This window comes from Berghia stephanieae, chromosome 1 (assembly GCF_034508935.2).
Source record: "Berghia stephanieae isolate SIO BIC M18660-M18661 chromosome 1, UCSD_Bste_1.3, whole genome shotgun sequence".
In the NCBI taxonomy this organism is placed as follows: Eukaryota; Metazoa; Mollusca; class Gastropoda; order Nudibranchia; family Aeolidiidae; genus Berghia; species Berghia stephanieae.
Window position 1 is genome coordinate 2,020,935 of NC_088360.1, and position 25,489 is coordinate 2,046,423.

The window sequence follows — 25,489 nt, forward strand, 5'->3', positions numbered from 1 at the left end:
GTGGTGGTAGTAATAGTAGTAGTAGTAGTAGTAGTAGTAGTAGTAGTAGTAGTAGTAGTGGTAGTAGTAGTAGTTAGTAGTAGTAGTAGTAGTAGTAGTAGTATGTGTAGTAGTAGTAGTATGGTAGGTAGTGTAGTGTGTAGTAGTAGTAGTAGTAGTAATGTGGGTATTGTTGTAGTAGTAGTAGTAGTAGTAGTAGTAGTAGTAGTAGTAGTAGTAGTAGTAGTATTGATAGTGGTAGTAGTAGTCATGGTGGTGGTATTGCTAGTAGTAGTAGTAGTAGTAGTAGTAGTAGTAGTAGTAGTAGTAGTAGTAGTAGTAGTAGTAGTAGTAGTAGTAGTAGTAGTAGTAGTAGTAGTAGTAGTAGTAGTAGTCGTAGTAGTAGTAGTAGTGGGAGTAGTAGTAGTAGTTGTTGTTGTTGTTGTAGTGGTAGATGTAGTAGATGTTGTTGTCGTTTTTGATGTAGCAGTAGAAGAAGCAATAACAAACATTAACAGTCTGTGTTGCTGCCGCTGCAAACAAAATGCTGTCGGTTATTTTGTCTCGTTTCTTTCTTCGCAAGGCTCTATTTTTTTACATTTCACACGACAAAATTTCGTTCTCAAAATCTTAACTCAACTCCAACATGGCGTCGGCCTTGTTTACAGTCAATGAGATAGGATTGTAAAAGAGAAACGTGATTCGCTTTGGTTTTGAAGTGATTATTAAGGTCAAAATACGCGTTCCTTAATGCAGGTAATTATTGCTCAGAAATCAACGTTATATTTTAGCACGTTGTACCATTAGCGTTTTAATCAGCTTTTTTATTTAATTGTGGAGGCGCCGGCTGAGGCCCCCAGCCAACAACTGGCTCCAACATCATCATTCTCGTCAACGACACGGTGAATTGAATGAGATGCAGAGATAAATGACTTCATCACTTGAACTACAGTGAACTTTCTGCCTGTTATTATCATCTTATTCTTATTCAGTTCCTTCATCTCCACAAACATCCTTCTAGTAATCTTGAGACTGAGAGAAATGCAATTCCGACTGGAGTCCGAGTCTAAACTGAATAGTCTCCTGTCGCAATTCGGACTCAAAGTCAAAGTCCATTTTTTTTAATTATTAGAATTCGGACTCAACCTCCAGGTGTGCGTGCGCTAACACAAGGGGGGGGGGCACAGTGCCAGTAAAACGGAGTGTCTAAGTACACGGTAACTTTACTTTAGGCAGTTTAGTGAGCAGCAGCAGTGGGAGTCAAATTGTGACCCAACTCCAACTCGCCCATAAGAAAGTTATGACTGGTAATTGCCGTTCGCTTTTACTAAATTTTAGGGGTGTTCAATTAAATATGCCTAAAACGTTCGTTTTAATAAAGAGGAATATCACAGATATATCTTGGTATCATTATTTTCGTTACCAACCGGGCACCTAGCCTCAGGATCTACGTACACAGTAATAGTAACATACATGGTAACCTTGAATCTCGCCTTTAGTGGGTTAAATTGTATTGTTTGATTTTTTAAAACTAACACTCACACACACATACAGAGCAAGGTCCATCCATTGCTTGTATTGTAGTGGCAAACCAGTTACCGGAGTTACCGTGTACACGTAGATCCTGAGGCTAGGTGCCCGGTTACCGTGTACGTAGACACTGCCTTTGTAAAAAAGTTGTATACGTTCCGAGCGGAGTAGTCATTTTTTGCTGTTTTGTTGGCTGGATGGTTTATTATTATTATAATTAGGCCTATAAATTATGTTGTTCACAGAAATAGCAGTTGCAGCCAATTTTTATTCACATTGTCTAATAACAAAAAAGATTTCATTGGCTCTCAAAAATATTGATGGGTATATGACGAGCTGGTCTGATAACCAAATTATTTTTGGGCTCATTACTCATTGTCTAACGCAAAATAGTGTCCATTATATATATAATGTTAAATCTAGCCCATTGTTGCATCCCGTCCTATTATGTACTCGTAGTCGTATGTATATTGCCATCACAATTGAATGGAAATGCATAATGTTGCGGGAAATTAGCATTATGGAGTGAAGCATATAAAAATAAGGAACATTATATTTTCTAATATCATATTAGGCTTAATATTTCAGAAGCAACTTACCCTTTACGTTTGATGAACAATATTTCAGAAGATCCCAAATGTCATAGTTTTGACCAGTCCATGGCCACATTTTCACTTGGTATGAATCGTTGTTATGGTGTATTACACCAAATGATTTAGACTTGAACATTTTCATGTATGTAGCCCAATATAATCCACTAATCCTGCTCAAAGCGCTCTAAGCGGGATCCCTTGCCAATAGTAACACATAACGATTAGGATGAGACATGATGTCCGTAAGTCGATTTTACAAATTTTTTTCAGAGACAATGCTGTTGCCAGCCGGATACTCATTTTATACCTGAGTGCGGTGAAAGAATGTGAGTAAAGAGTCATTACCAAGGACTCAACTTGGGTTCCTCAGAGGGGGACTCGAACCTTGGACCTTTGGGTCCAAAGGTGAGTGTCATACCACAAGACCGTATAGTCGCACAGGTAGTACATTGAACACTCTTTTTTTTATGGAATGATACTTTTTAGCATGATAGTTCATTATGCACAATTGAGCATGATCAGGTCTGTAAATTCTCAGGCAATTGCCTGATGAGAGACAATCCATTATTCTCTACCCAGGGACATAATATTAGACAATAATAGATTTAAAGAAATTTGATCCCGCATGGAAAAGAAAATAATTATAGCCTAAATTTAAAAAAATAATCCAGGGAAACTTAAAACAGTGGATAACAATACCGAAGCATATTATAGTCAGTCTCGGATTATACAACTATTGTTAGGTCATGCTCACTCTTTTTCTCTCTCTCTCTCTCTCTCTCTCTCTCTCTCTCTCTCTCTCTCTCTCTCTCTCCACCTCTACTTTGCTCCATGCACAGTGCGTGGCCATCAAGGGGATTTCCCATTTCTCTATTGCCTGTCGCTTCCTTGAACTTGGCCGTCGCTGTGTGCACAGTACGTGGCCGTTGCTGTGTGCACAGTAAGTGGCCGTCGCTGTGTGCATAGGACGTGGTCGTCGAGGGGATTCCCTGTTTCTGTTTTATCATTTTTGGCTGCCTCATGCTCCATTCACAGCGGTCGTTCGTGTGCGCTCGATTTTACCAACCCACATTTGCAACGTCTCTTATAAATGAATAAGGCCTTGTCCTTTTTCAATCTCAATTTTATTTCAGAGATACAGAATATCGAAGAAAGACAATTGCATCATCTGTGAACAAATACATAACAGTGAAACGTAACAATAACTGATATCGTAAGGCTTTTATAATTCTCTATGCCCCCCAAGTCTTTGGATAGTGCTTTCTTGACAAGTAGGGGACAAAGACTGATATTAAATTAGAAAAATGATGATCAGTTGCAATAATATGGTGCTTTCTTCGCAGATAGAGGACAGGGATATAGATTAGACTCGTACTAAATGATTTTCGAGTTTTAAGTAACGTAAAATGAAAGTCATTTAATTCTTGAGCGCCTCTCGGGTAGCTGGTCTGTTTCCTTCAGACCAGGCTTGTTGTATGGCTGGAGGGCCATCAAAGCGCGGGGCAAGCGAGCTGTCCTAGGAGGTGGAGTTCCTTCGGCATCACCGGCTGGAGCAATCGGTTTGTTAGGTTGTTTTGTTGGGACGATAATTTCGTCAGCAGGACCGTTGCTGGGTGGCTCTTCGAGCGGTGGAGCATCGGGCTGTACTGTCTCTGGAGTTGCTTTCTGGCCTGCTGAGTTGGAGACCATCTTGGGTGTTGCAGGCGTTGAATTATTGCTCTTTGCCACTGTTGTGGTGGGTGTAGGCAGTGTGGCTAGAGGGGCCCTGGCAATCACTGGGTGATATAGGCGCAGGAATTTTCTGTTTCTTAGTGTTATTCTGCCCGATCCATCAACTCTGACGACATACTGGTCGAACTGACGGACTTCAATAACGATTCCTGTTTTGTCCCATTTCGTGGGAAATGGCCCTGTCTGATTTTGTATCCTGATGCAGTCTCCAACAGTAAGGGGGGGTAGAATGCGAGTATGGGCAGATAGTCTTTCTGCATCCTTCATGTGCCTGTTTCTTAAGGCATCTTCCCTGTTGGCCAAGGTCTCTTGCCAGGTTTTATGGGGGATATATTTTCCTGGGTGTATCGGAATAAAGTCCCTGATTGGCCTTCCAAATATGCACATCGCAGGGGATAGCCGAGTGTCCCTGTCTGGCGTGTTGCGATACTGAAGGATGGCGCATTGGAAGGAGTCGGTGTCAAGGTTCCCGTCACGACCGGTGTTGTCCATGATCATTCGTTTGATGGTCTTGACACCAATCTCTGCCCTGCTGTTGCTGTGGGGGAATGCCACTGAGGAGAGACGGTGTTGGACCCCCCAGTTGCGCAGGAACGTTGTTGTGGCTGTAGAGGTGAATTCTGGGCCACCGTCAGATGAGAGTTCATCACTGATGCCGTAAGTAGTGAAAGTGCGTCTTAGGCTGGTAATGAGGCCTGTGGATCCACCGTGTGCTCTTTCCACGATGGGCCAATTGCTATATCTGTCGACAATAACTAAGTAGTTATGTCCTGCATATTGGAAAAAGTCTGCACAGATACACTGGAAAGGGTATTGGGGTTGCATTGGCGGGGTAGGGGGAGCACTTGGTTGAGTTGGGGCTATGCGGTTGCAAGACTGGCAGTTCGTTCGCATTTCACTTATTGCAGCGGTCATCCCAGGCCAGAAAAATGAGGCGTCAGCGCGGGAGAACATTTGGGACACCCCTTGATGAGCTGAGTGGAGGGCTCGAAGGGCTTTGTCGCGCAGACTAGGAGGAATAATTATGCGGTCATTGTACAAAGCCACACCGTCGAAACTTGTAAGTTTGTCTCTGAATTGAAAGTAAGGTCTAAGTTCTGTTGGCAAATTGTCTTTTGCATCAGGGAACCCATTTTCTATCAGGTCAATTAATTCAACCATTGAGTGGTCACTGCTGTGGCAACACGAACATCGTTCCAAGTTATTGAGCTGATACCTCCAATGGGTATTTCTTCATCTGCGTGTAAATTGGGGTTTGCAGGTTGTGCTCTGATGGCCATGAGGAAGTCATGAGGCAGAGTAGGGAGGCTGAGGTCAGTGGAGATGTGGGTTGCATCGTCGGGTAGATGGAGGTGTTCGGCTTCGCCCACTGGTTTGCGTGAGATGGTGTCTGCAGCAACATGATGGACACCAGGGATATGAGTAATCTGGAACCGATATTTCAGTGTCTTTTCTTTTAAGTTCCTGAGTCGTGGGTTTGGGATGGCATCCAAGTTCCTGTCACTGAACACCTTAAGGAGGGGTTTGTGATCAACTGGATAATCAGGTTGGGACAGCCTAGCACGAAATGACGAGTTTGTTTAGGGCATCTACCACAGCCAGGGCCTCTCCTTCAATCGGGGCGTATCTTGCCTCTGCTGGTGATGTAAAGCAGCTGTCCACTAATGTCACTTTCCACCCTGTTCGGCAGCAGAATGGTTTGTTTGATGCGCATGTGCAATGCTTTTGTAGTAGCCAGAATCCAATGCCATCTTTGCTGAAATCAGTGGCCAGACATGTCGGTTTGTTTTTGTCAAATATTTCCACGCCTCTCTGAATTTCTTGGACGATGATGGACTTAGTTTCTTCAAACAGCTTGTCTAGATCTTCAGTCCACACGAATGGTGTCTTGGGTTGAAGCAGTGTGCGGAATGGTTGCATTCTTTCTGCTGACGCAAAGGCATATGCGACCTGGTTTACAAGGCCAAACCAGCTTCTCACGTCGGTGATTGTGCGGGGTTTGGGAAATTTCTGAATTGCTTCTAAGACTTGTGGGCATGGACGAACAGTTGTTGGCGTAATTTCAAACCCTGCGAACTGGACTGTTTCTTTTGCAAAGGAGAACTTTGATGGGTTAAGAATGACCCCATTCCTGCCACATGTATCCAGGAACTTGGCTGTTTGGAAGAAACTGTCTTCTATGGATTGGGACCACATGATAGTGTCATCAATTACTTTTGTCTTGTTGCCGATGTCACTTATAATCTCGTCGAATCGTCTTGTGTAGGCATCGCCAGATGAAATGTACCCTTGAGGGCACACGCGATATCTGTATCGGCCCCAAGGGGTTATGAAGGTAGTCAGGTGTCTGTCCTCGGGGTCTAGTGCTATGCTGTGATAGCCATTCCAGGCATCGAAAGTACTCTTTCTCGAGTTGTGTGGAACCATGCAGGCCTGGTGGAATGGCGACTGAGTGTGGTGCGTCTCTCTAGTGGCATAGCGATTAAGGGCTTGGAAGTCCACGGTTCGGCGAGGTTTTCCCGATTTCTTAGCGCAGACAACCATCCGATGACACCATGACACTGGGGTCCCGATTGGAACTGGTTCCAGTACGCCAAGTTGATTGTCCTGATCAAGGCCAGCCTTAAGCTGTTCCTGCCAGTAGATGGGTACTGGGATAGGGGTGTGGTGTGCAACAGGCGTGGCCTCATCGTCGATAAGGAGTCTCATTGGGGGTCCAGACATCATTGGTAGCCCTTGGTGCTCGCAGACATTGAAAGTGCTACTTTTGTTGTAGTCTAAGAGCCATTGTTCAAGCTTTTCTCTGTTTTCTTCTATGCCTGGGAAGGGCAGGATTGTTGGGAGGGGTGGTGGTTTCTGGCGAGGGGGGCAATCGCAAGGGTCTTTGTCAGCAGTATTATTAGATTCACTATGTAGGACAGATTGGATGGTCTTCATAGAGTCTGTTATTATGGCTGATTCTATTGAAGGGAATGAGTGGTGTATGATACCAAGGTCTTTGCAGGCTTCCATGGATAAGAAAAATTTGTCAGTTGCTTGCGAGATGTAAACAATTTGACGCGTTGTTTTCCGTTGCATGGAATGTGTGAAGCCTGTTATTCGAAGGGCTAGGGCACCCACGATCTCGATGGGGTTTTGATTTGCAGCTCTCATCTTCATTGAAGTAGGAGTGAGGTGGGCAGTGGTTAAACCTAGCTGTGTAAGGAGTGAGGTTCCAGCAAGACATGATTGGCAGCCGGTGTCTGCAATGGCCAGGGCTTTTGCCGTATTGGTTGGGTTGCACAGGGTGGAATCGATTCCAAGGTCGTTAGCATCTGACGGGAGGGCTTGGATCTCAATTTGGACTGTCGGCTGTTGTGCAGATGGGCGCTTTTACCCATGACTCGCGTGCAGAATTGTACACATGATGGTCAAGTCGATCAATCGAGCATAGTGCTTCAAACACAGCTGTTGCAGAGTTGCCTTGCCTTTTCTGTTTTGGTTTTCTGCAGACATTTTCAAAGTGGTGCGGAATGTCGCAATTGGTGCATATATGACCGTATGCAGGGCAATGGTTGACTCTGTCTTGTTTCTTAGTGCCATGTCCATCTCTACCACAATAGCCGCGTTTTCTTTCCATCTGTCTATACGTGCTACTTGCTGCGTTGACTGATGTAGGGGTGAGCGTTAGAGGAAGGGGGTTAATCCTGCCAGCCGAGCGCTTCCCGCTTTCCTTAGCCTCGATAAAACGGATGGTGTTGTCGAGTGACATGTCTTGGTCAGCCTGTCCCAGCACATCAAGGCGAATGTCGTCGTCTGCTAAGCCGATTATCAAAGTGTCCCGAATCATCTGATCACTGTATGAGACATTGACTCCACATGTGCACTTCAAATCGTACTGACAGACACTAGCTTGACCTTTGATGCGTGCGGCAAAGGTCCGGGCTGGTTCATCCCTGTCTTGTCGCATCTGCTGGAGTTGTAACCTAGCCACCATGACGTTTTCTTGGCGGATTGCGAGTTTTTTAATATTATCGAGGAGAGTATTTTCATCACATGACGTGAGGTTAGTGAAACTCCTTGATAAGTCTCTACGGAGGGCCTCGTCGCAGCATTCAAGGTTGAAAAATGATGTCCTGGCCGCTAAGTCGCGTGGCGAGCTTATATTCCGACCACCTCTGCTTGAAGTATGTCCATTCCTCGCTTGTTCTGACACAGAGATGATCGGTCGCTTGACTTTTTCAGCTTTAACCCCTGTGGCCGTGGGCGCTGTTGCAGGGGATGTAGTCGGATGAGCAGTCCTCTCGTGGATGTCGAGGAGTCTGAGCAGGACGTCTGAAGGGATGTTTGATGTCCATGATTCTAGACAGCCTGGGGCAGGACATCTTATTGCGGTGATCTCCGCGAGATCTCTAGCGTCCGTCATACTTTTAGTTTCTTCGATATAAATGAATAAGGCCTTGTCCTTTTTCAATCTCAATTTTATTTCAGAGATACAGAATATCGAAGAAAGACAATTGCATCATCTGTGAACAAATACATAACAGTGAAACGTAACAATAACTGATATCGTAAGGCTTTTATAATTCTCTATCTTATAATCATATGTCTTCACACCCAAACAATCTTTGCCTCTACAGTTTCTTTATAATTTACGATTGTTCGTCTGAACAGTGTCGAAACAATTTTTCGTTGAATTTTTTATGTAACAGTGATTATTTAATTTGCAAGCGACACAGATGTCTTTTGATTAGTTCAGTTTTGCTGGCATTGTCTTCGAGGAAAAAAAGTCAACTGAGCCGCTTTTTCATAAAGACAAATAAGGAATAAAAATAACTAACCGTGAACGATTCTGCAACATGTCCAAAACATTTTTAGGTCGCGGAAGCAACCTTCAATTGATAGAAGACAAAATTAATTATAAGGTCACCGGTTGTTAAAATAAATGTTCGATTACAGGCCTGCACGATGATTACATGGAATAACAGAAACAATTTATCAAACCATTGCACCACAAATTTGTTGACGTCAACTGGATTTTATCTTTTCTCCCATATCCACAGTTGCCATAGATTCCCTCCACCATATTGAAATCGACATAATTTTTTACAGCCATGGATGTAAGTATTGACACATATTTAGCAATGATGATTTAAAGTAATTAAATTTTTGGTTTTGGTATCCATAATTAAAAATTTGGACTGTTTTCATGGGTGCCAGTTCTCAGGTTTATTGGGGGATTCGAAATTATGGATAAGTGATGTTCTAGGATAATAAATTATGGTCTTTTTGTTGTCGTCCAAGACCTGTCTACAACAACGAAAAATTAGTAAAATTACAAAATTTCGGCTCCAGTGTTCAAAATTCTTTGACATTTTTAAGACATTAAAACTTATTAAAAATGAAAGTTGATGCTAAAGTATATAATTTTAAGGACTTTGAAGTGTTATTTAAATAATTGCGAGGGTAAATTGTTGATCTATAAAGTTAATTAAAGCGACTTATTATTTTTGTCTCCTAAAGAATACAAATTTTTTAATTTTCAAGTTGACAGGCCTGCTCTCTAGTCAATCAATACAATACATATGTTGTTTAATTAGGTCCTTCAAAGTTTGTGCAACTGATTTTAAATATTATAGTAATAATATGTGCAGTGATGCCAAAACTCCGGTTTCACCGGAAAAAACTCCGGTCTGGAGCAAAAAATTCCGGGCTCCGGGCAACTTCCGTCAAATTCCGGTGAGGTCAGTTTGTTCCAAGGATCCCCCCCCCCCCCCCCTTTCAACCACCACATCATCATTACCACTAGTATTAAAACCATCATCACCACCACTACTACTGCAACCACCACCACATCATCATCACTACCACTACTACTACAACCACCACCACCACCACATCATCATCATTACCACAACTACTACTTCAACCACCACCAACACATCATCATCATCACTAACAGTACCACCATCAACATTACAACCACCACCACCTAATCATCATTACTACCACTACTACTACACCACCACCTCCACATCATCATCACTACCACTACTACTACAACCACCAGCATCACATCATCACTACCACTACTACTACAACCACCAGTATCACATCATCACTACCACTACTACCACATCATCATCACTACTACAACAACGACCACCACCACATCATCATTACCACTACTACTACAGCCACCACCACTACTACAACCACCACCACCACATCATCACTACCACTAATACTACTACAACCACCACCACCACATCATCATCACTACCACTAATACTACTACAACCACCACCACATCATCATCATCATCACTACCACTACTACCACAACCACCACCACCACATCATCATCATCACTACCACTGCTACTACAACCACCACATCATCATCACCACTGCTACTACTACTACTGCTACTACTACTACTACCACTACTACTACCACTACTACTGCTACTACTACTACTACTACTACTACTACTACTACTACTAATACTACTACTACTACTACTTCTACTACTACTACCACATCATCATTACCGCTACTACTACAACCGCCACCACCACCACATCATCACTACCACTACTACTACAACCACCACCACCACCACATCATCACTACCACTAATACTACTTCAACCACCACCACCACATCATCACTACCACCACGACTACTACCACAACCACCACATCATCATCATCACTATCACTGCTACTACAACCACCACATCATCATCACCACTACTACTACTACTACTACTACTACTACTACTACTACTACTCTACTACTACTACTACTACTACTACTACTACTACTACTACTACTACTACTACTACTGCTACTACTACTACCACTACTGCTACTACTACTACCACTACTACTACTACTACTACTACTACTACTACTACTACTACTACTACTACTACTACTACTACTACTATAACAACAACCACTACAGCATCAGCATAATCATCATCATCATCATCACTGCCACTACTACTACAACCACTAGCACCACATTATCATCACGACCAGTACTACTACAACCACCACCACCACATTATCATCACTACCACGACTACTACTACAACCACCACTACCACATCATCATCACTACCATTTGTACCACAACCACCATCACCACCACATCAACATCACTACCACCACTACTACAACCACCACCACATCATTATCATCACGACCACAACTACTACAACCACTATACCACCACCACCATATATTCATCACTACCATTTGTACTACAGCCACCATCACCACCACATCAACATCACTACCACCACTACTACAACCACCACCACATCATTATCATCACGACCACAACTACTACAACCACTATACCACCACCACCATATCATCATCACTACCACTACATCTACAACATCAACCACTATCACATCTTCATCATCTCTACCACTATTACTACAACCACCAACACCACATCATCCTCACTACCATCAGTACTACAATCTCTACCATTAGGTTTTGACGCTTTACTTCATTTGAAATAAGGAAACTTTGCGGGATTGTAATTTGCAATGTGTTTATGTATCATAATATAATTCTAATCAGTTATCTATTTAGAACTATACAATATGTAAACACAATGCCAAATACCATTCGAATTCCTTTTTTTTTTTTTGTGCGCGGAAATTCCTCTTTCGGCATTGAAATTCCTATGAGTGGTGGCTGAAACTCCTGTGAGCCAAATTTAAAGTTGGCGTCTCTGTATGTGTTGGCCTAGGAAAACATACCATATGTCGCCTTCCATGGAATTTGAGTTTGTTATTTTTTCAATCTGCAATCATCCTGATTGTAATGGTCTTTAAATTTTGTCAATCCCTTCACTAGTTTTTGAGAAATGGTTAGTTAGAGGTAGCTGGGTACAAACCATTATCTTGAGTAAATCAGCTTTAAACTTAAAACGACATAATTTAATGTAATCAACATAAGAATAACGGAATCATCAGAATGAAATAATTTCAAAAGATGTATTCAGGTGCACAACTTACAGTAGAGGAGATAATGCAAAAATAATGATGCCAAACATACTATTTAAATGCCTTATTTCTTCTTTTTGTTTTTAATCTTTGAGTACAAGTTTAATGATGTGTTAAATTCAATTCACTCACTCATCACACATTCTCCTGATCGAGGTAGTGTTAGAGGAGACATGGGAGATAATCTCTATAATTACTCTTTGTGAATGGAATTTAACATTAAAATTTTTTATTTTTTTTCTCAGCCATCAGGAGAACAGGGAGGTGAGTCTATTTTTCAATTCAATGACGTATTATTTTGTCAAGATTTTATAATTTCATGCACGTTTTTAATGTAGATGGATAATGAATATAGGTATGGAGGGATTTGATTCTTCATTTGCCTTTGTCAACAAATTAAGATTTAAGCGCAAAACATGAAGAGAATAATAAGGAAGGTAAATGGGCATATACAGGCACAAGGATCCAAGGCCAGCTGTGGATATAAAATACCATAGATTTGTTTAGGATAAGTTTTGTTGGTAATTTTTTGTTTTTTTTAAAAATATTTTTTTTTTGTATATCCATGGTCACAAATTGTTGTGGTGTCGTTCTCTTTCTTTTTTTTTTTTTTTTTTTTGTGGTCTTATTATTTTCATCAGAGACGATTTCTGTGTAGTAAATGAAAATTATATTTATTAATTTTTTTGTTTCCTTTAGCCACATTATATATAAAAAGGACACTTTTTGCATTTCATAAGTAGACAAATTCACTCTAATACATCCGATGTTATCATGAACTGAGTATTTATTTTGTTGCTATTGACTGATTGACTGACATTAAAAAATGTATTGCCTGGGCTATCACTATAAATCTCTCCTTGTCTTTTCACATCCCATCTCAAACCATTCTGTGAATAAGATTTCAATACAATAAATAAGTGGAATTTTGCTTCGGCTCTCAATACATAGTAATTGCTTAAGTCAGGTGAAAATGCCATGATGATAATAATAATAATAATAATAATAATAATACTTTATTGCATCTCAAAAAGGAAATTTTTTGTACAGACGTGTTATGATTTACACAATAAGATAAAAATACAATGGAAATAGGAGATAAATAGGAAATAAATAATTTTCAAAGTTTTGGCCATCACAGGACATCTAGATAAAATGGTACTATGACTATGAGAGACAAATGTTATTGAAAATTTCTGTTCCGTGAGAAAAATAGGCTTTCAGGAAGCGAGTACTTTTGTGATGACCATTGTATATGATTTTGAAGGTAATGTAGTGCAGAATGTCAGTAAAAGAATCGATTAAACTTAATTCATAGAACAATCTGTGACAAATATTTTGTCTCTTTTTTACACTTTTCTTTTCTATAGGGAATGAGATTAGCAGAAGAGTAGCGTCCCTTGATTGGACGTCACCCATAGTCTGTGACGTCACCGGCGGAAAAGTTATTAGAGAGACGCATGCGCACAACCAACATGACGTTCTCTCTCTAATAACTTTTCCGCCAGTGACGTCATAGACTATGGGCGACGTCCAATCAAGGAACGCTACTCTTCCGCTAATCTCATTCCCTATACCTTATAACAGTGAAGTGCTAATTTTTACATGAGGATTAACGAAAGAAAAAACAAATTAAATTAAAACAGTCTTTTTATTTTTTTTTTTTTTGTTGTTGTTGTTTTTTTTGTTTTTGTTTGTTTAATGAGTGGATTCTTTGATTTTAATTTCAGATGGGCCAATGCCAGGAGGACCTTCACTTATTGTAAGTTCAAATCTCAATTTTGTAACTAAATAGTAGTAAATGTAGATTTATCAATAGAAATGAACAAATAAAATAAAATTCTCATCCCTAAGGGGACATTTTTCATAGGGTGTGTATTCTAAAGGAAGACTGTAATAACCCAGACTTCACCTGATGCACAATATCTCTTGAATGTAGGGCAAGATGATCTGCTCAAGTCAAAAAGCCTGGCAATGGTGATTGAACCTGAACCTTCTGGGCAAAATCAAAGACCGTATTGCTGTACTGTGTGTGTTATTTTGTTTGTCTTTTTACGTCACCCTTATTTTACTTTAAGATTCAAGAGGAAGTCTGACAGTAAAATTGAGTTTGTTAATTTTGTTGTGCTGATCTCCAGGCCTGTTGTGGTGTTATGGTTTGAGTATTATTCTATATACTTACTTACTTACTTATCCGAACCAGCGACCACCTGAGCTCTAGCCCTTCGGTCTTGTGCCATGACGTAGAAGTTAGACATCTTTTGTAGTTGTTCCAGGTGACTATAAAGTGTATTACTGATGCTTGGATTTGGTGGGAGGAATGCATCTCATTCTATACTAGTAATGTCAATACTCCCTGATTCAATGTTGCATCATGTTTTATTTCAAGCAGTTGATTAGATTTTTACAAAACATGATGTGAACATTTAAAAAAAAATTGGACAGAAGATAAATTGATAAAAATGTATATTTCTTCTTCTTCTTCTTCTTCTTCTTCTTCTTCTTCTTCTTCTTCTTCTTCTTCTTCTTCTTCTTCTTCTTCTTCTTCTTCTTCTTCTTCTTCTTCTTCTTCTTCTTCTTCTTCTTCTTCTTCTTCTTCTTCTTCTTCTTCTTCTTCTTCTTCTTCTTCTTCCTCTTCTTCTTCTTCTGCTTCTTCTTCTTCTTCACCCCTTCCTGATCAGCACTCTACAAGGGAGGATTGTATATTACTTTGTGTCTCACACACAAAAGCTAAATGCTATCTTCAATGTGTCTCTCTTTCCTCCCCTTTTTTATGTCTTATCATTTAAACACTTTTAATGTTTCTTTCTTTTTATCTTTTCTTTTCTTTTTTTTTTTTCAGCCACAAGGAGATGGCAGTGGTCCACCAGTGAGTAATTCAGTATTACCCATTATGATATTTAGCTGTTGATCTCGTTAGAATGAATTCTTCATGTCTCATAAATTCTGCTGTACAGTTAAGCTTAATTTCAAAATATTATTGGCAAAATCAGGGCTGGGGGGGAGTGATGTGTACCAATCTGTGTAATTTTCAACATCCTAGGTGAGGTACGAAAAAGAAGAAGAATCGTTTGCTTTTTTTAGTGCGATATCTGCATAAATACACTCAAAGTTACACTAAAAAGGGTCTCAAATCAACAAATGTGTACCAAGCTGTGCTCTAAGTACTTGGAATTAGTTTTAATGAGATGAAGTGCCATACAAATGCCATGTGTATTATTATTTTATTTTTATTTTTTATTTTTTAATATTATTTTTTTTTTAAATTTATTTATTTATTGATTTAATTTTAAAAAATTGCTAGACCTGTAAATTCTCAGTCAATTAACTGAAATCAGTCAATTTGTCAAATTCAAATATTTAAAAAAGGAAAGAAAGAAATAAAAAAAAGAAAGAATTCACAAATCGTAGTCGAATGACCGTAAAATAATTAGGAGTGTTCCACAGCGCTACGCATAGCTCATGGGGACCGTTTATATTAACGATGTATATATTGCCAAGACAAAGCGACGCTTTTTATAAAAGGCGTGTCTGAACACTTCCCTGGGTATTTTCACACATCCTTCGTTAAATTATTTTTTCACTTTCCAAACCGTCGTGATCCCAACTGTAGCCAATTTTAACTGAGCCACCGAGCGATAAATTTCACAGTTTCATCTAAACCAAAATTGATCACATTTACCTGGGGAGTCTCAAAAGTATGATAAAGTAAATTGCGAATGCCGCAAGTCCGTTATGTAGACATCTTCAAATCGAAAGTTAGGATAGATTGCTACAAGCACATTTCGATTGCCTCACGTTGTAAACAAACTGGTTGACCGTTTCTTCACTGATTGAGTACCTGATCATAAGGAACAATGGTAAGTAGCCTAATTAATTCCCGTGCAAATCAGGAAGTTTTCTGGCATTGTTTTGCTCAAGCCCAAGCGAGCTTGCTGTTTTGTGGCGATTTACCTTCATTTCGATTCTTTGAATTTTTCCGCTACGCCTGCCGAAGTTTCTTCTTGATAATTCACTTCTACTTAATAATTCAGTGTATTGGCCTGAGTAAGTCATATTTATTTATGCTAAATTATTCTAATGTTCTCACAATGGCTGAGCTGTTCGTGGATCGCAATTCAGACTTGTCGAGCATCGATAAAGATGTGAGTCCCGTGAGGAATAAATTCAATTGGTCATGGCTAGAAGTTAAAGATGATAATGGTGATTATTTTTATATGTCAAAATAATTCCAGAGGCAGGAATATGACTTTGATGAAGTCATCTTTACCTATATGAATGACATGCTTATTTAGCATTCCTTCTACATCAAATTATGGCAGTCATACTTCCAGTAAGAAATAACACCCACTATTTTGATATATTGTATTTATCACTCTCCTCTCCAATGATGCCCTTATTTTAAAAAAAAAAAATTGAATCTTCAGTTTGTCGAAGAGTTTCAGTCAATTTTTATAGAGCTCATTTACAGGTCTATATTATTATTTTATTTATAATACTAGTAAAAAGCCCGCAATTTTGCGGGGAAAGAACTATTTTCATTCGATACTGTACTCACCATCATTTAATGAGGGCAGATTGGTAAACAACGTTGTCTGTGTAATTTGGTATATCTTCGGTTGATTTTTCTGTGTGGACCAATAATATATTTAATAATATATTCCCTCAACTAACCCCAAGAAAAAATTAAACCTAGTACCTTTAATTAACCCTTATAGGAAAAACAAACACCCTAGCACTTTAATAAGTTCAAGTTATCTGTTTATCTATCTGTAAAAAATACATTTCTAATTTTCAAATCTTTCAGTAGAGTTGTGCGCCATATCAATTTTTTTATTGACTCAAATAAGCACAATGTTCTCCACAATGCTATATTTTTTAAAGAAAGGATTATTATTGTTATTGTCATTGTTGTTGCAGTTGTTGTTATTATTATTTTCTTTTAAATCCTCAGCCTGGCTCCAACTTCAATCCAAGACAAGGGGATTTGAATGAAGAGGAGCTCATGATGAAAGTCAGACAACAACAACAAATGATTGACATGGACAAACAAAGGGAAGCCCAACAACAGGTAAGTTGTAGACGTCATATCAATTTGAAAAAAAGAAGAGAAATTAAGCTTTGTTGGGTACATTCTCAGAGCTGCCAACCTACAGCAAAAAATGCGGAATTGTACGTATTTTCAGCGATTGTACGCTTGTACGCATTTCCCCCAAGGTTATACCCATTTTCAGTGTATGGAGTCACTTCAGTTTTCATTATTATTATTATTATTATTATTCATACTATTACTAGCCTATTGAGAAACCTTGGTGACCAAGTGGATATTCATATATTTTTTGACCAATTATGATCTTCATGCTGGGAGGTAGAATTCTGAAAGGATTGGATTATAGTCTTGGGAACATCATTGTTGCTGCAATGGAGCTTGTGTGGTGTGACTTTATGTAATTATACCTTCCTCTTAGTTTCACAATGGTTATTTTCCATCGATTTCAGGATTGTACCCATTTTTATGAAATCTCCCCCATTTTGAGGTCCCATTGTACACATTCTCATCAGATGGGGTTGGCAGCTCTGCATTCAGACGCTTACTTTTTATATTTTTATCTTAGCTTATCTTATCTTATTAGAGGCTGAATATAAGAATTATCCTTTAAATGCCTTATATAATAGTTTATGATTACAAAATCTCATATAGCTTGTATTGTATCATTCACAGACAGTTTAACACAACTTTGAATGTAAGGAAAAATATATCAATATGACAATTTAAAGTCGAAAATTTACTGTCATAGAATACTGAAGTTATTGAAAATTGTTCAGGATCGAATGAATCATAAATGCACAAAATTCATAGTATAATATAAAACGTTCATTACCGAGGAATAGACTTTGTATTTGTTTATATATTTTTTTACCATCAGTGCTGATGTAGAATACTGAAGTTATCGAAAATTGTTCATGATCGAACGAATCATAAATGCACAAAGTTCATAGTGTAATAAAAAACGTTCATTAATGAGGATTAAAACTTTAAAAAGTTTGTATTTGTTTATATTGTTTTTTTACTAGCAGTGCTGATGGTTTTCCTTGGATCCACAGAAATCTATGATTTTGTAGTGAAAGGAGGAATTTTATCCTTGAAAAACATTACATTTCCCCCAATCAAATGTACTGGCAGTGAAATTGTGTGATGGAATAAATAGCTGCAATTTCCCACTCACCTGAAGTTAGCTAGAGTATCAATGATAATTTGTCATCTCAAGCGCTCTAAAAATGGGGGTTACTACAGTAAAAAATAGGGTGCAAAGGCAATCGGTAAAAATTGTCCTCCTCTTTCACGTTTTGTCACCATCAGCACTGTACACTAATCCAGTTATTTTTTCTTTTTTTTTTTTATTCGTTTTTAAAAACTTTTATATTATTATTTTTAAATTGTTTTGATTGTGCCTAGAAGACATGTCTATAAGACTATATCAGACCTGCCACCAATTAGGAAACATTTATTGAACTACGACCTTTAGGTTTTAATTACAGAGATATGTTAACTGCTTCGATTCAGTTGTGGAGATAAAAAAAAAAAAAAAATTTGTCAGAAACCATGGGGAAGAGATAGAGAAACAGACAAGTGATTTTTAAAAATTTGTTGGATTTTCTTTTATTTTTTTTCTACAGTGATAAGTAGAAAAGGTAAATTTATAGATATATATAAATGCAAGTTACCAGCATTGATGTTGCAATGTTGTATTTTTTTTTGTTTTTGTTTTTTTTGTTTCGTACTCAAGAGTAATTGATGAAACATAATTCTCTGAAGTACTTGATATTGATTGGGTTTTTTTTGGTTGTTTTTTTTTTTTATGTTGGGACATCATGAAAATGACCTTTATCACAATCTCAGTTATGAATAGATAGGTAAATTAGTTCATCTCATCTATTTCTATAATTGTTGTGCGGCTATGTGGTCTTGTGGTATGACACTCGCAATCGGATTGGAAGGTCTTTGGTTCGAGCCTCGCTTGGCGCATTGTTGAATCCTTGGAAAAGGGCTCTTTACTCCCATTCTCTCACATACCCAGGTGTAAAATGAGTACCTGGTCGTCAACAGTGTTGTCTCTATCCAAAAAAATATTGTAATATCGCCTAACTGGCATCACATCTCGTTATACATGTTGCGTGTTGCTGTCGGTCAGGGGCCCTTTGTAAAGCGCTTTGAGCATGTTTAGTGGATATCGCACCTATATAAAAGCTCAGTTTTTTCAATTGGAAACATATACGATCCCTCCTTATATTTTTAATGAGTGACCCGACCACTGTTGTGACTCATCATTTGTCATCTTTACCAATCCACAGTTAATGGAGCAGCAGCAGTTGGCAATGCTGGAGGCACAAAGGAATGAGCAGCAGAAACGGATGATGGGACCTGGTAAGAGTTTTCATTGCGATTGGTTGGCTTATTCCAGGCTTGCTTATCCATACCTGCCTATTATTACGGAACGTAACGTCCGTAATTGGTACGGAAGTGTAAGGACAATTACGGACTTACGGAAATAGAAGAAATATTACCGATACAAATGGTTGCACCGTTAAATTTAAAAATAATAATTTTTTTTTCATTATTTACCACATGTTACAATAAAACATCTCAATGCTAGGGAAAGACAATGGTGTGATAGCTTTTTGTAAGGAAAAGAACCCCAACATTATTTTATCAGGCTGTCCTCTATATAACATGGTAAGTTTATTTTACATCTATAATAGGGTGTATCTATCATTAGTTTGTTTGCTTTAGTATTACTGAAATTTGACCATTAATTACTGATGAATTTTGTATTTTTTACTGAATTTGAAATTTTCAAGTAGGCAGGTATGCTTACCAGTCTGAAATTTCTCATTTTAGTATGCAATTCTGTTCAAAATACAGAAAACTTTTAAGATATTATGAGAAAGAAAAAAAAATTGGGCATAATATGGTCTGTAGAAGATTTGGGTGTTTTTTTGTTTTTTTCTTTTGGTTGTATTTTTACACATACAAGGGGGTGAGGAATGATTTCTTTTTGACAATAAAACAGGTCTTGATTTCTTAAGTAGCGTTCACATGCTCCTGCATACTTTTCAAAATGAAAATACGAATAAAGGAATTCTCAAATTTGTTGGTAATCCTCAACATCCTGGGTGAGGTACGAAAAAGAAGAAGAATCGTTTGCTTTTTTTTAGTGCAATATCTGTATACTAACACTCAAAGCGCACTCTAAAGGGTCTCAAATCAACAACACTTAATAGTGGAGGACTAGGTGTGATACCTGTATGGCGCTATTACAGGTTTTTTAAATTGAGACAATGCTGAAATGGGCCAGGTACCCAATTTACATTTAAATATAAGTATGGTGGGAAAATGCAATAGAGAGCTTTTCCAAGGACTCATCGTAGTGCCCTCAACAGATACTCGAACCAAGGACTTACAGGTTACAAGTCGAGTGTCATAGCACTTGAATACAAAGCTACACACAGCAAAATGTGTAACATAATACATTTATCTTAATAGCTTTCTCACAGCATATATATGTAGCTTCCTTTGATCTGTTTATCTGTTTTAGTGCGGCTGTGTGGTCTAGTGGTATGACACTCGCTTTCGGATCGAAAGGTCCTGGGTTCGAGCCTCGCGTTCGGCGCATAGTTGAGTCCTTGGGAAAGGCTATTTACTCACATTCTCTCACCATGCTCAGGTGTAAAATGAGTACCTGGCCGTTAACAGCGTTGTCTTTGTCCGAAAAATTGTAATATCGCCTACCAGGCGTCATGTCCCGTCCTACATGTTAAATGTTGCTGTTGACCAGGGACCCCTTGTAAAGCGCTTTGAGTACATTTAGTGGATATTGCGCTATATAAAGCTCAATTTTTAAAATTTTATTTTTATCTTAATTGATGATATTTGAATATTGTTCATTCTAGGGCCTGCTCCCTTAGCCCCTGCAGGATTACCAACCACTTCTGGAATCCGCAGTTCGGGTGTTCAGATGGTCACACAGCAACGTCCCAATATAATGCCACAGCAAGGTAAGTCGTATTCCAATCCCAGGTCTGCGTTTGTTGGGATGAATTCCTGATCCATGGGCCTTGCTGCTGTATTGTTACCCAACAAGCTAAATACTTTTCAGACCGTTTATATCAGCATCAGCGTCTTTGGGACTTTCATTATATATTATTATATAGGATTCAAAGAACTTGGTTCTAAGAAGAAATCAGGTCTAGTCAAGATATGAAAAAAATCCCCTTTTTATTTCTTTTTTATTGATATTTACATTTCTGACAGCAATTATATTCGACAGTCGGTTCCCGAATTCATTGTACCTAGGTCGCAGTTCATCTGAGCAACCATTAAGTTGCTGAGGAATATTTTATTATTATTGTTGTTAAAAGTATTATTATTTTTATTGTTGTTGTTGTTATTATTGATGGTGTTGTTGTTGATAAATATATTTATTTGTTTTTGGGGAGATTGGGGGGGGGGGGATATTTTTTTATTTTTTTTTTGCGGGTTAAAAAATTATTTTTTTATTTGTTTTATTTTGTTTTGCTGTTTGTTTTTGTTTTGTTTTGCTGTTTGTTTTTGTTTTGTTTTCTCTTTTTTTTTTCCGTTACCAACAAGCTTAAACAACTGATGTTTTGATAAGGAATACAATAGTTATTGTCAGTAGCCTCATAATGAATCATGTATGCCTAAATATCTGACTGAAAACTATATTTCTAGGTTTCTTGCGTCATCGTTTCCTAAGAAGGAGTGAGAAATTATGTTATTACTTTCTTTGAGCTTTTTTTTAAAGGAAAAAAATAAATAAACTAAGACTTTATATATATTTTCGCGATTTTATATTTTCTGTTGCTTTCTTTGGATTTATGTTGGTTTTGTTTAATTATTTCTTTTTGCCATTTTTATGAATTCCAATTAATGACGGAGTCTTGTTTCTTTTTTAATTTTATGGTGATTTTATCATTATGGAAGTTGTGGATTTTAAATGGCAAGATGGGGTATGATCAAGGAGTTCTTTAGACAAGTTTGTTGTCCTCTAATTCTGTATGTTTAAGATTACATCACTTGAAACTAGATGTGCCTAAATGGGCCAATAAGATGGAGATAACGTAGGGTGGGTAAATGTGACTCATATATAAGGGAACGACACAAAACAAACGGCGTTTCGGCCTTTGGTCTTTTTCAAGTAAACATGAAATATATATAGATATATATTATATTGTCAAAATAGTTGAAAGTATGTGTGTGTGCGTGCAAGAGAAGATATATATATATATAATATATATATATATATATATATATATATATATATATATATGTTAAAAATTTATTTATTTATTTATTTTATAAGGGTAGGTAGGGGGTTAATGTTAACACTATTGCTGTCTAGTATTCTTCAATAACACCTCCCTCCCGTCCCCCTTATTCTTGATTTATATAGTTTTATATCTCATTACTTCATCTCATTCTCTCTCTCTCTCTCTCTCTCTCTCTCTCTCTCTCTCTCTCTCTCTCTCCTCTCTCCTCTCTTCTCTCTCTCTCTCTCCTCTCTCTCTCTCTCTCTCTCTCTCTCTCTCTCTCTCTCTCTCTCTCTCTCTCTCTCTCTCTCTCTCTCTCTCTCCTCTCTCTCTCTCTCTCTCTCTCTCTCTCTCTCTCCTCTCTCTCTCTCTCCTCTCTCTCTCTCTCTCTCTCTCTCTCTCTCTCTCTCTCTCTCTCTCTCTCTCTCTCTCTCTCTCTCTCTCTCTCTCTCTCTCTCTCTCTCTCTCTCTCTCTCTCTCTCTCTCTCTCTCTCTCTCCTCTCTCTCTCTCTCTCTCTCTCTCTCTCTCTCTCTCTCTCCCTCTCTCTCTCTCTCTCTCTCTCTCTCCTCTCTCTCTCTCTCTCTCTCTCTCTCTCTCTCTCTTCTCTCTCTCTCTCTCTCCCTCTCTCTCTCTCTCTCTCTCTCTCTCTCTCTCTCTCTCTCTCTCTCTCTCTCTCTCTCTCTCTCTCTCTCTCTCTCTCTCTTGTTTACTTGAAAGAGACCAAAGGCCGAAACGACATTTGTTTTGTGTTGCTCCATTTTATATGAGTCGTGTTTACTCACTTGATCTTTCTCTCCACACTTCATTTGACTCGGTTGTAGATGATTTCCAGACCATAATATTATCATTTCTTTGATGAAAATGATACTGCCCAGGCCTCATGTGCAGTATTAGATGGGAATTTAGTTGTGTGGTTTTAAAAAAAACTTGAGCTTTTATATAACGCAATATCCACAAAACGTGCTCAAAGCGCTTTACAAGGGGTCCCTGGCCAACAGTAACACATAACATGTAAGAAGAGACATGACGCCTGTCAGGCGATATTACAAATTTTTGGGACAGAGACACCGCTGTTAACGGCCAGGTACTCATTTTACACCTGAGTATGGTGAGAGAATGTGAGTAAAGAGCCTTCTCCAAGGACTCAACTATGCGCCGAGCGAGGCTCGAACCCAGGACTTTCCGATCCGAAAGCGAGTGTCATACAACCAGACCACATAGCCGCATAGTTTAAGCATTGAGAAGATTGCCTTATTGATTTGACTGATAATGTATGTGTCAGCTTCCTTTACTGAAGGGGTCCCAGTAGCTCAGTGGGTAGAACACTCGTTGCTTCTCACGAAAAGGGACAAGATTAATCCCTGGTGTAGTCGAGATTTTTTTTGTTTTCCTGACTCCTCTATCCACCCGCAGTGATTGAGTAGTTGGGTCTGCTAGATTTGGTGGAAAGTACTTTGCAATAGACTAGCATCCTATCCAAAGGATAATAAGCAACTGCTATTGTCAGTCTCACGCTATAGATACCGGGATAAACTTCAGCTCTGAAGGACTACTTCTTTCCAGGGAAAATTCTATTTTTCAAATTTTATTATGGCCAATTACAGATATTTTTTTTCTCTACTATATAGATAGTTCGAAGATGACGTCACTCAGTACTTTGTTATTGTTTTTTGCCATCCGCGTTTATGAGTAATGCTCACTGAACTGTATTAACCTGACTATAAACGTTCATGGATCGACACAGTTTTGTGTGTTGGTCCGTTATACTTCCGGATGGCAATGTTATGAGCTTCTTAGCCAAGCGCATACTATCTATCTTTTTTCATATCCATCAGGCGAGGCAGTACAGGGCTGTCATCTGCATTTTTTGCCAAATTGGGACCTAAAATTTGCCCAAAAACCCCCCAAAATTTGCCAAAAAATTTGCCGATGTGAACTAAGCGTTTCAGTAAAAATTAACACGCGATACAGAAAAAAATATATATAAAAGACAATTTATTACATTTAAGGAGGCTACATTTATTAATTTACACAATGTAAAGTGAATAGCGTTGTTACAAAGATTTCAAAGGATCATTATCCGTAGAGAGTAGCTTCCCTTGGTTTGGGCCCAGGCAAAGCTGCAACATTTCTCAAGTTTCGCACTTCTTTTTTCGTTATTTTCTTTTCGCTTCTTTTTTTTTCCCCAAAATTTGCCACGCGATTTGCCAATTTTCCCAAAATTTGCGGATCGCCCTGATATTTGCGGCCGCAAATTGCCATTGCGGCCGCAAAAAATGCAGATGACAGACAGGGGTTAAAATTTTAAAGTTTAATCACCTGTAAATCTATTTCTAAGAAGCTGTGTATCGAGATATTTCGACAATTTATGGTCTCTCTATAAATGAAATAACAATTTTCTCTATACACTAGAAAAGGTTTTTTGTTATTGCACCGCAGATCGGTAGCACGTCTCTGAGTAAGCACATCAGTGTACAGTGTGTGGCTATGTGGTCTAGTGGTATGACACTCGCTTTCGGATCGGAAGGTCCTGGGATCAAGCCTCGCGCTCTGCGCACAGTTGAGTCCTTGGAAAAGGCTCTTTACTCACATTCTCTCACCGTACTCAGGTGTAAAATGAGTACCTGGCCGTTAACAGTGTTGTCTTTGTCCGAAAAATTGTAATATCGCCTAACAGGCGTTATGTCCCGTCCTACATGTTAAATGTTGCTGTTAATTAGGGGCCCCTTGTAAAGCGCTTTGAGCACATTTAGTGGATATTGCGCTATATAAAAGCTCAATTTTTTATATTTTTTTTTACAGGATAGTAGACCTTTGTTAAGGAAAATTACACACATTGCTCCACTTGACTGGGGGTCCCGATAGCTTAGATGGTAGAGCACTGGCTTCGCATGCAAAGAGACTGAGATCGATCCCTAGTGAATTAGAGGTTTCTCTTTCGACTCCCCCAGCAGTGATTGGTTAGCTGGGTCTGTTAAAATCTAGTGGAAAGTATTTTGCCATGGACTAGCATCCTCTCCAAAGGATAGCAAGGAATTACTATATTGTCCATTCCACGCTATAAGATCAGGGATAAACTTCGGCTTCTTAGGCCTAATGGCTCTGAAGGACTACAAAGACTAGTACATAGGGGGTGGGGGGGGGGGTGGTAAATGAAGTATTGTCAAGATTAAAAGCTATGAGCATTGTGGAAATGTGCAATATTGAAATGTATATATATTTCTCAACTGTTCTAAAGTAATATAAGCTCTTTATTATTGTTGTTATTATTATTATTATTATTATTATTATTATTATTATTATCTGACCTCCCATA

The 25,489-nt window shown here is 38.6% G+C and overlaps 1 protein-coding gene across 3 annotated transcripts in view; it reads left to right on the top strand.

Moving 5' to 3' along the window:
* The first annotated feature begins 597 nt into the window (after positions 1-597).
* Positions 598-25,489, top strand: part of LOC144966081 (uncharacterized) — a 52,629-nt gene continuing 27,737 nt past the window's right edge. For 2 of the 3 annotated variants that reach the window (XM_078902143.1, XM_078902159.1), the window contains exons 1-8: positions 598-735; positions 8,876-8,932; positions 12,089-12,107; positions 13,574-13,605; positions 14,686-14,712; positions 16,798-16,914; positions 19,197-19,269; positions 20,796-20,900. In XM_078902143.1, coding sequence (XP_078758269.1) covers positions 8,927-8,932; positions 12,089-12,107; positions 13,574-13,605; positions 14,686-14,712; positions 16,798-16,914; positions 19,197-19,269; positions 20,796-20,900 — 379 coding nt within the window. In that variant the 5' untranslated portion in view covers positions 598-735; positions 8,876-8,926. Of the gene's footprint in view, positions 736-2,372; positions 2,508-8,875; positions 8,933-12,088; positions 12,108-13,573; positions 13,606-14,685; positions 14,713-16,797; positions 16,915-19,196; positions 19,270-20,795; positions 20,901-25,489 lie in introns of all 3 variants that reach the window. The other variant, XM_078902151.1, reaches the window with a different exon arrangement.